An 11023-nucleotide genomic window follows, 5' to 3' on the forward strand; every position below is an offset into this window, starting at 1 on the left:
AAAAGGTCTAGGGTTTGACAGACGTTGATTACTGTGCTGAATTAGCTGTAATGTAGAGGAGGTGAAGGTAAGTCGCTTCATTCAAAATTCTTAATCTGTGGCAATAAAACTACCGGTAATGACCTTTGTTTCTTAAACAGAGGCAGCTCCTTTTTAGAGCTCAAGGATTTTGCATAAATCACAGTTTGTCATATAACCTTTGATGTGTTGATTAACATCAAGCTGATTTTGACTATCTGAGAACAATAGTTGGATCAAACTGAAAACAGTGTGACCAGATTGATGGCAGATGGCGTTCTAGTGCTGGGATTATCATTCCCTTAGATTGAGACTGTAATAATGCTCTCAAATTTCGGTTTCAGGAATCACATAAATCATTTGGAGTGGGTCAGTTGGCATCTAGCTCTGTCGAGTTGCGCATCAAATGTGTTAAATGAGGCCATGTAATTAGCTTGACACAAATGTATTGGGTTGTTGTTCAAAGTCTAAAGGGGTTTAAACACTTTGGGTCATTTTCCACACTTCTGGTTGAGACAAAAGCTGGGATTCTGAACTTGCCTCAGTTAGATGACTTGACCTCACACTATATTTTTGGGGTTTTAGTTTGCACAATAGACATAGTTATTGTCTCATGACTTGAGATGTAATGGCTTTCTAGACTATAAAGGGAACAAAAGGCTTCTGAGGGTCAGTGAAACTTTTTACAATGTTCTGTAAAAATGTGTGGAGCTATTTTCCCAAGCCAACTGTGGAAGTTCAAGCCAGAGGCTTCCAATTGGAATTCAAAGAAAATGTTAGTAGACAGACAAAAATGATGACATTTATTAACTCTATCAATACACTAGGTTAATATATGAATGTATTTCCTGTCTCTGCCAGGGACCCCTCACAAAGATGGCAGCCCTCTCCGGGCTCCAAGGCAGCCATGTTGGTGAAGGTGAACAGCGTCAGCAGGACACAGCCAGGAGGAGCCTCTAGTGCTGCCCTGCAGCACCAGCACAGCACACACGCCAAACCCAACAGCCACAACACCTTCACACTTCTCCCTGTCAGTAGCAAGCCCCCGGGGGGCCATGTCTGCTCTGCGCAGGGCTATAAGACTGCCCCTTCTGGCAAGATGGCTGCCGATGCCCGTCAGGCTCACCACCTGAGGAAGGGGAGTAACGGCAGCTTCTGTCTGGTGACCTCCGACCATGGCCACCCTAGCCCTGGCCCTCAGAGGTCCCAGACGAGCACCCCGCGACCTGTTTCTCCCCAGTATGGCTCTGGATCTCCGCTCTATGATGACCCAGTGTCAGAGTGTCCAATCTATGACGAGCCCCCAGTGGACATGGAGGTGGAGGGGGCTCACCTCCACAACGGACCCTCCCTGCCCCGCCTCACCCCCAATCACAGCCTCCAGAAATCCAGGCTCCTCCAGCAACCTGGTCCCTCTCACTTAGGCTCCAGACACAAGAGAAACCCCTCTGCCTCCGACTACAGCCCAGCAGGCCTGGAATGCATCAAGCACATGGTCAACGTAGACCCCAAACAGGGGATTCTGTCCAGCTCTCCTGTCCCTACACGCACCCCCTCCCCAATCTCTAGACCTGACCCCCAGGCCCAGGCCCAGCCCAATCCCCAGCACCAGTCCCAGTCCCAGCCCAATCCCCAGCACCAGTCCCAGCCCAATCCCCAGCACCAGCCCCAGGCTCAGCACCAGCCCCAGGCTCATCCCCAGCCCCAGACCCGAGGGCAACAGCGAGAGAGGGAGCCCGGGACACCTGGCCCTAACACCCTGGAGAAGAAGCAAACATGGAGGGCCCTGGAGGCCACTGTGCAGAGAGCCATGGAAGCACGCCACAGTAGACAAAGTAGCCAGGCCTCCCAGGACTTCCCTACCCCGCCTCCACAGCCTGCAGCTACCTACCAGGACTCTGGCTACTCCACCGGACCCTCCCCCAGCCTGAGGAGAAAGAGCCGCAGAAGAGTTGGGGCCGGGGGTCGGCCCGGCTCAGTGGGCAGCAGCGGGGAGCTGTGTGCCCTCAATGAGAGGCTGATGGCGGAGATGAGGGAGGTTGTGAGCCGCTCCAACACCATGAGGGAGGTTAGGGCTGACTCAGAGGTGGGGGAGAGAGGGGCTGTGCCCCGGACTCGCTCCCCAGCTGAGTCGCTCAGGTGGTTTGGAGGAGGGAGGTGCTCATCCAGGGAGGATGTAGTTGCTGGCGCTGGTGCCAGCCGCTCGTTGAGCAGGGTGGGTAACCATGGCAATGCGGCCTTGAACCCACTGGAGATGCCTGGTAGGCAGAAGAGGACCTACGAGAAGGTGGACACTCTGGAGACGAGCATCGCCAGCCAGGCCAGTCTGTCCTCCCCAGAGACCTCCGGACCACCACCCCAGGTATGGTGTGCATGTGTGAGTGAGAGAGTGAGAGAGTGAGAGAGTGAGAGAGTGAGAGAGTGAGAGAGTGAGAGAGTGAGAGAGTGAGAGAGAGAGTGAGAGTGAGAGTGAGAGAGAGAGAGAGAGAGAGAGAGAGAGAGAGAGAGAGAGAGAGAGAGAGAGAGAGAGAGAGAGAGAGAGAGAGAGAGAGAGAGAGAGAGAGAGAGAGAGAGAGAGAGAGAGAGAGAGAGAGTCATTAGTCATTCCCAAACTGACTAACTAGACCTTGTCAATTCTTTAAATTCATTTCAACTCCATTTGTATGCCAATTCTTGTGTGGTTTATTTGGATTCAACTTAACTTCTTCTGTCCGTGACTACTTTTACCACCGGATTCCCTGTATAATGTGAGACCAGGTTGAGCTCCCAGACCAAAGTGTTTTTGAATATTAGTTCTCGTTGTTTGTGCAAGATCCAATTTGTAGAAGTCCTCCCTAAAAATGTTTCCAGGTTAACAGATATTATGGAGTGCTAGATAAAAGGATAGATTCATTTATTATCACATTTTCATACACACCACGTAAGTTCATAATGTAAGACACACACACACACACACTTAAATGTAAACAAAAAGGAAACTTGGCTAAGTGTCATGTTATTACAACAAGTTCACATGATTTGAATTAAGGCGACTATTGGTCTGCCATGAACGGTTACATAAGCATTAGTGTTTATCCAGATCTGAGTCTCAGAGCTCTGGGAGCTACTCTCACGCTGCTTCTTATTCCTATAAATCACACCCTACCCATCCGTACAAAATATGAAGCTGAGAAAGTACGATTACATGGCCTTCAGAACAGATCAGTGTTTAACAGTGTAACGGTCCAGTAATGTGATGTGTCCAGGCCTGACAACAAGCACAGCCAAGCATCAAGCTAATCAGCCCAGTGGTACCTGTCACCCTCTTACTGTCCCCCACCTGTCCAACACAACAGGCCCTTATGTCCCCAAGCTCCCTGCCCTGGAATCAGGAGGCTGAGCCAAGCCTCAGAGATCCAGGACGTGGCAGCCTCTAGTCCGGAAGGAGGGCTACTGCGGCCCATATGGCGCAAGCTTAGAAGGGAGAAGAGGTAGAGAGGTGGTACGGCTGCGGCAATCATAGCCATTTGGCCTGGCCAGGGTAGAACTAAGAGTGGCCCCCATAAGCCTGTCCAGGAATGTTCTACAGACCTCCTGTTACATCATCATACACTGTAAAATATATTACATTCAGACTGCCTGTGCCTAAAAAGTAACACACAGACACACAAGCACACAAGTACACATTTAACCACACACACATATGGACAAGTTGGACAAGGCTTTGTTGAGTTTTCCAATATTATTTTATCCATTACATAGTATAGGAACTTGGAACATTTTCTTATTGTTAATAGACCTGTGGTTTAAGTCAATACAGAAATAGAATACCCCCATGTCATGGCTCATTTGGCTCAGCTATCTGTATGAAAGGAAAAGGTGAAATATTAGAGGTATAAATCATATGTAGTTAATGTCCCCTAGCCCAGTCAAAATGATCCCTGGTTTTATCTGAGCTCATTTTATTGACCCTTGCCACCATCTCAAGACTGCTAGTACATGAAAGGCCATGAAAACTCTGGCGGCCAAAGCCAAACCATGGAGATGCATTATGACCAAACCCCAGCCTGTCTGGCACACCTCCACCCCAATTTCCATCATGCTCACATTAAGAAGATACACTGCATGTTTTATGTTCAGATAGTAAATTCTTCCTTTGATTTGGCTGGATTTGTTGTTGTTCCTGGCTCTATCTGAGTGTAGCTGGATTACTGGTTTTCACTGAGGGCAGTGGGCGGTGACTGTAGAAGGTTTGTTCTAGCCTGAAATCCGTCTTGGGATCAGAAGGTCTTGGGTAGGAAGGACTCAGTTCTTAGAGATTGGAGAAGAAGAAGGAGGAGGAGGTGGAGGAGGTGCTGTGTCTGTCTGTAGTCACCTGCTCCTGACCGGCAGATCCATATGGATATTTGGGACATTTTAAGGGATGCACCGTCTTCCGGTCGGGAAATAAATGTACTGACCCTGCAATAATTCCCCCTCGAGCCCTTGCACTGCAGAGGAAAGAGCCCAGACCACGCTGAGGAGACTGCAGCTGTACAGATACGTACCACTGACTGAACCTCTCTCTATCTTCCCCCTCTCCCTCGACTCTCCCCCTCTTTCTGCCGTACTCCCTCTCTCCTTCTGTCCTCGTCCCTTCCCCTCTCTTTCTCCCTCTCCCTGTGCAGGTGGGGACTCTGGAACTGCAGGCTCAGTTGGACAGCAGGAAAAAAGGGATGGTCGACGGCCGGACCGGCTCCTTGGGCCCCCACCGCCCCGTTACCCATGACAACCAAGAGATAGGAGAGGAGGGGGGAGGAGGAAGAGCAGGTTCTTCCTACCAGCTCTCCTATGCCACCCTGCGCCAGCCCCCGCCCCCAGACACAGGCATGGCTGACTGGGCCAGCAAGCACCTGAACATGCACACCCAGGGCCTGTTCCGCCGACGTGTTTCCATCGCCAACATGCTGTCCTGGAACCGCGGCTCCATCAAGAAGCCTATGTTGGTGACCAGTGACCGCGCTGTCAGGAAGGAGGCGTGCGAGATGTTCAAGCTGGTTCAGGCCTACATGGGTGACCGGCCCTCGCGGCTGGACCGCCGCCACTCCGCCCTGCTCATTGTCACCAAGTGCTGGGGCATGCAGGGCTTGCGGGACGAGCTATATGTGCAGCTGGTCAGGCAGACCACAGGCAACACTAGCCCCAGGAGCTTGGCAGCTGGTTGGGAGCTGATGGCCGTCAGCCTGGCCTTCTTTGCCCCCTCGCCCAAGTTCCGCTGCTACCTGGAAGGATACATCCAGAGGCACACGGAGCCGGCCAACGACAAGAAACGTGAGTCTCAGACTGAGCAACAGGGTGGGTCACCTTTCTTTCTTCCTTCCCTCCTTCTGTTTGTGTCATTCGCTGACTGTGATGTATCTAAGTGTCGGCCGTGACTATTCAAACCTAACCGTCAAACCTTTTCCAACTGCTACATAATCTGTCTTAATCTGATTTATTCGAGGCCCTTCTTAACCTTTGCCATGTTTTCTGGTTTTCAGTTACTCAGTTCATACTGGACCAGCAGGACCTGAAGCTGAAAAAGAATTCAAAGTCCAGAAAGAAACGCAAACAGAACACAGACGAAGAAGAGGGTGTGTTGTTCTTTCATATGTTCTTTGTCTGTAGCCCTCAAGACAGGATGGCTGGTAGCTTTGTTTGTGTTCCATTGAATCGGGGCTGCAATGTTGTCTTTGTTGCAGAGTAGTTATCTGATATCTGGATTGGAGACACAACTTAAACATATTGCAGTACAATAAGCATTTAGAGTGGGATGGAAAGGCTTCTGGTGCGATTTGTCAGATGGCCATCCATGTTGATATTCTTGCTTCCCTTGCAGACACTATGAATGGTTTTCACAGAACAGAAATAAAATCTGTAGGTTGGTACAGAATGTCAGAATTCCTTTATATATTACAGTCACAATACAGTGAGTCATATCAGTAGCCCACACTACGTGTCAATCATCGGTTTCGAGAAAGCCTCCTCACAGAACACAACCTCATTAGGAAAGGTCTTCAAAGCCGGAAGAAATGACATCATCAGAGAGGAAGCAACCGTGTTATGGCAGTGACCACACTGGTGGGCCCCCACATTGTACATCAATGAGTCCAACACGAGACCTACACTCTAAAAAATCTCCAGTGACTAACTGTCCATCTGGAAAGCCTACTCTCACAGGAGTGACTAATCCTAGAGGTTTTCGGATAGAGAATGGAATAATAATGGCTTCAGGGAAAGAGCTGTTGCTCACGATGCCGGCCAACCACCAGAGAAAGACTTCTGTCCACACAAACAGCATAATGAGAGCTGCTGTCTGTGTGATGGATGGAGGAGTTGAAATGAAGTGTGGTGTGTGTGACCACACCGTAGAGCAGCTGTGAGACCAGGGGTGGGAGTCGCGTGTGGGAACTGGAGGCCTCTTGTCTCGGCCTGGGCTAGGCTGGGCTTGGAGCCTCTCCTTGAGGCTGACATGGGCTTGGCTGGGAAAGGGTTGGGCTGAGACCCTGCTCGTCTTTCTAGGCTTCAAGACAGTGAGAAACAAGTCAAGACTGCGGTAGTGTCCTGGACACCAGTGAGGGGCTCTCTAAGATGTTGTTAGTTTGAAACCATGCGTAGACAGGTGTCATCACGTCCTCTGTCATGTGCCGAACTCTCAGTCCTCTCATGAACGTTTCTTTCTCAGGGGATTTGGTTGCTTTGTTGTTGTTTTTGTGCTATTGAAACAAGATGTTAATAAGGACCACCGCTAGAGTTCAAACCTGCTTTCAGCTGGAAAAGAACAGGGCTTCACTCTTGCTTTTCTACCAGTGATGAATAGTTAATTTCAGCAGCCCTGGGAAAAATGGTGAGTTTTCTCCAAGATCAAGGGGAAATTATTGGTATGATCTCCCTAATTAGACATAATTACAGTCAAACTCCGGCAGATTAACGACATTTGTGAACATGCATCGGAGTCACCTGTTTGCTATAAATCCAACGGCTTTGGGTCTAGGGAACATTCCGGAAAGGATGTTTTTCATCGCAGCACAAGTTCTCCATCTGGCGGAGTTTCAGGTACCTGAGAGGGTTCTGGAAAGAGAAGAGAACCCCATGGGTGTGATTGGGAGGCTGTGAAGGGGAAGTGAACACTCTCCTGAAGTGTAAACTTGACGTTGGATGGGGCTAAATTGTAGCCGTTAACCTGTAAGACTAGACGGGAGCCCATGGCTTGGGCTCTCTTTGTTGCATGCTTTGTTTCACCACCTGCACAAGGGAACAAAATAGAAATCTCTCTTTCCCCCCATGAATCGGAAACAGAAAGCATACACAGGCTTTTGTGGAGCAGAGGTAAATCTTCCTCTGCCGTGACAGGTTAGACAGCAACGCTCTAATCCCTTCATGCCAGAATCACACAGTCTACATGTCTCTCCAATTACCGCTGCTGCAGTGTCTAACACATGTGGGAACAAATCGCTTGTCTTCTTTGTGAGGTAGTCTTTAACCCTTGAACTGGTTTTGTGTAAACCAGTTCCTTGTTTTTCTGATGTACCTTCTGTAAGTTTTAGTCAGAGTTAAAGTGTCTCAGGGTGTTAATAACTCAGGGCTTCAGTCTTATAATGTTAGTTTTTTTCTTCCAACAGGCCTCCCAATTAGCACATATGCTAAGTTCTGTTACCGCAAACTGCAGAAGGTGGCCATAACTGGAGGCAAAAAGGTGAGATCAGAAACAAGTACTCTATAGTGAGGTTGGATACTGAAGAGGGCAAAATAGTCGCAAAATAGTCTAAAACATTGTCTTTATAGTTTGAATCTAACAGTATTGATAGACTGAAACACATAGAGCAATAATCACACATAGATCATAGAAAATCATATACCTAATGACATAGTCAAAGCTAATTTCAGATACATTCATAGATACATTAGTATTAGACATAATTATGTCATGGTCACAGACAGGATATATTGTGTCATTCATTCAAACTCTACTTCCCAATCTTCCTGCAGGGTCTTCGTAAACCCACCCTGGAGGAGATCGACCACAGCAGACGGGCCATCGTGACCCCCTCCCTGTTTGGCAGCTCCCTGGAAGAGGTGATGGAGCGCCAGAGTGAACTGTTCCCGGACAGGAAGCTGCCCTGGGTGCAGGTGCAGCTCTCCCAGTATGTACTGGCTTTGGGTGGAGCCCAAACCGAGGGCATCTTCAGGTGAGACAGGCCAGAGGGTCATCTATTCTAGGATGTTAACTGCTGAGGTTTAGGAGTGGTGGGATGGTATTATGATCATAATAGGAGAGGATTTTGTCAGTGTGAATGCTGCATTCACACGAGGTGGGTGGCCTGCTCTGCTAGTACAGTTAAGATAGACTATCCCTGTATACAGTCCTTGAGACAACAGAACATACAAAGCATTGGTCTTGAGCACCCGATACTGTGAGATGTGTGTTTACATTCTTGTTGTAGCATGAACTCTCACGCACGTACAGACTTGGCCAGTGGCTGTGATTTTGTTTCTTTTGCTAATTAAATTATTTCGAATTTTGAATTTGTTTAGAAGAACCTCCTATCTCTACAAATGTTTTATCTTGTCTCTTAAGTCGATTACTTATCACATTCTTGTAGGGAAAGTGCTTGTTTTCCAGAAGTTTGCTCTTACTCAAACTGATGCAAAAAAATTGTATAAATGCCAAGAAATCTACAGGAAATTGATTAAATAACATGTGAAGTATGGGAATTTTTTTAAATCTATAAACAAGGGACACAGACTGGCCATTAATCTCAAATTAAACACAGACAGGACACATTCAATGCATTTACGGTAGTTTTGAAGAGACTCAGTAGACACCGAACGTTTGACTGGATTATGTACAATACCAGGTAAAGGTCTCCCTCTTGTGTCCATTCAGTATAACTGATACATGTTTTATGCGTGGTTCTGTAGGGTGCCTGGAGACATTGATGAAGTGAATGCACTGAAGCTCCAGGTGGACCAATGGAGAATCCCAGAAAACCTGTCAGATCCTAACGTACCTGGTGAGCGAGACCTGCAAGTTACGGCCATATTTTCATAATTGTCCTTGTTTGTTTGTCCCTGTCCCTTCCTTGTTTGACTGTTGTCCTTCTTTCCCAGCCTCTCTGATGAAGCTGTGGTATCGGGAGTTGGAGGAGCCTCTTATTCCCATGAATTTCTACAAGCAGTGTGTCAGTAACTATGACGACCCTATAGCAGCCATCGCAGTGGTGCAGTCCCTCCCTGAGCTCAACAGACTGGTCCTGTGCTACTTCATCCATTTCCTTCAGGTAATAAACAACATCCACAACTACTGCACTAATCAGAGCAAATTATTTGATGAATGCTAAATATTGTACATTAATGCTAAATGTGTCCTATTTCTAACCCCTCTCCCCGGTCTCATGGTCCCCAGGTGTTTGCCCAGCCTGCCAATGTGTCTGTAACAAAGATGGATGTGAATAATCTTGCCATGGTAATGGCTCCCAACTGCCTCCGCTGCCAGTCTGATGACCCACGTGTGATATTCGAGAACACACGCAAGGAGATGTCCTTCCTGCGAATGCTCATTGTCCATCTGGACACAAGTTTCATTGAGGGTGTTGTGTGAGCTCCTGGCTCCTCTGGTATTCCAGGCACTGAATTTCAATGTGAACAGAACATGAGGAGAAACTGTAAAGTAAACAAGACGTTTACCCATGGTCTCACCATATCCACCACATTCATGAGTACTGTAAATGATAGTTTGTTAAGATATTGTCTTTATCCACAGTCTACTTTCTGACAGAGTAATAGACCTGGCCTAAGGCTGCATGTTGTGTGCTTTCATGTCACACCCACTGTGGTGGCACATTAGAAAAGTAAAAACCTCCTTCAAACCGGTTTTAATCTGTCTTCTTTTGCTGACTATTTTGTAACTGCATGTAAACTTTGACATTACTAAATTTAAATTTATGTCCCACTGTGCAGTGCTATGGGGGTCACTGGATAGCTTGATTGTGTTAAATGACACTCAAATAATAATTTTGGTCATGGAAAATGCTAGCTTAATGCACCAGACAACAATGCCTTATTTATACAAACAAGTCTGGCTTTGCTGTCAGGTTCTTACTAATGTTTTTGTGTGTGTTGTTAACACACATTTATGTCTGTGTGTGTGTGTGTGTGTGTTTGTGACACAGTAATGTACAAACCAAGAGATGAATATAAGGAAAATCATGTAAAAAAAAAAAAAAAAGCTTGCCTGTGATGTTTTAGTGGTTATGTTAATATCAATACATTTTTACTAGGATGGTTATTTAATTAAATAATACCACCATACCTGTTATACAGTAAAGATCCCAAATTTTTGGATCATTTTAGCTTGGTGTTCAGTTAAGTGAACAAAAGGGATTTTCCACAGCTCAATTAAACCGAGGTCAGTGTTTAGGGTACATATATATTATGTATGATTTCCCTTTAACATCTTAAGACGATCACACACTCATGTCTGTAATCTGACCCATTCTCTGCAACTCAGTTTACTGTAAATTCTATTATGTATGATGTCATATCCTTTGGCTCGGGTGTTTAAACGGGTGTAGGTAACTACTCATGGCTTCCCCTTCTTTCACTGCTCTCAAACTAATGATGAAGCCTTGTTTAACTGTCAAGCACTACAAGATATTGTAGATATGACTGCCCTCTGGAGGCTTTGATGATGTACATACGTTCTGCTTGTAAATAAATAAATAGGTATTTTGAGTGGATCTACAGCAAAGGTGAACCTTCCTGTTAAGAGGAAGAACACATTTTTGTAATTAATGTTAAATTCCCTGCTGTATGTGCCTGCCTTTGAAGATAGTACTGATTAAAACCACTCTCCACGTGTGTGTTCATGTTTGCATATCCCCTGTTATAATACGGAATGATTATTCTATATATATAAATAAAGGTTTGTCCAATGTAAGCTAGCCGTTCATTACATTTTTTGTTAGATGAAAAAGCACTTGGGCACAATTGGCTTATGGTGAAATAG

General features: G+C 46.6%; 1 protein-coding gene across 2 annotated transcripts in view; it reads left to right on the plus strand.

Moving 5' to 3' along the window:
- Positions 1–10954, plus strand: part of arhgap46a (Rho GTPase activating protein 46a) — a 28422-nt gene extending 17468 nt beyond the window's left edge. The window contains exons 3-10 of one of the 2 annotated variants that reach the window (XM_062462642.1): positions 880–2380; positions 4665–5331; positions 5517–5609; positions 7638–7711; positions 8005–8204; positions 8938–9029; positions 9127–9296; positions 9422–10954. In XM_062462642.1, coding sequence (XP_062318626.1) covers positions 880–2380; positions 4665–5331; positions 5517–5609; positions 7638–7711; positions 8005–8204; positions 8938–9029; positions 9127–9296; positions 9422–9616 — 2992 coding nt within the window. In that variant the 3' untranslated portion in view covers positions 9617–10954. The remainder of the gene's footprint in view (positions 1–879; positions 2381–4664; positions 5332–5516; positions 5610–7637; positions 7712–8004; positions 8205–8937; positions 9030–9126; positions 9297–9421) is intronic. The other variant, XM_062462650.1, reaches the window with a different exon arrangement.
- Positions 10955–11023: the final 69 nt, after the last annotated feature.

This window comes from Osmerus eperlanus, chromosome 1 (assembly GCF_963692335.1).
Source record: "Osmerus eperlanus chromosome 1, fOsmEpe2.1, whole genome shotgun sequence".
NCBI classification, from domain to species: domain Eukaryota; kingdom Metazoa; phylum Chordata; class Actinopteri; order Osmeriformes; family Osmeridae; genus Osmerus; species Osmerus eperlanus.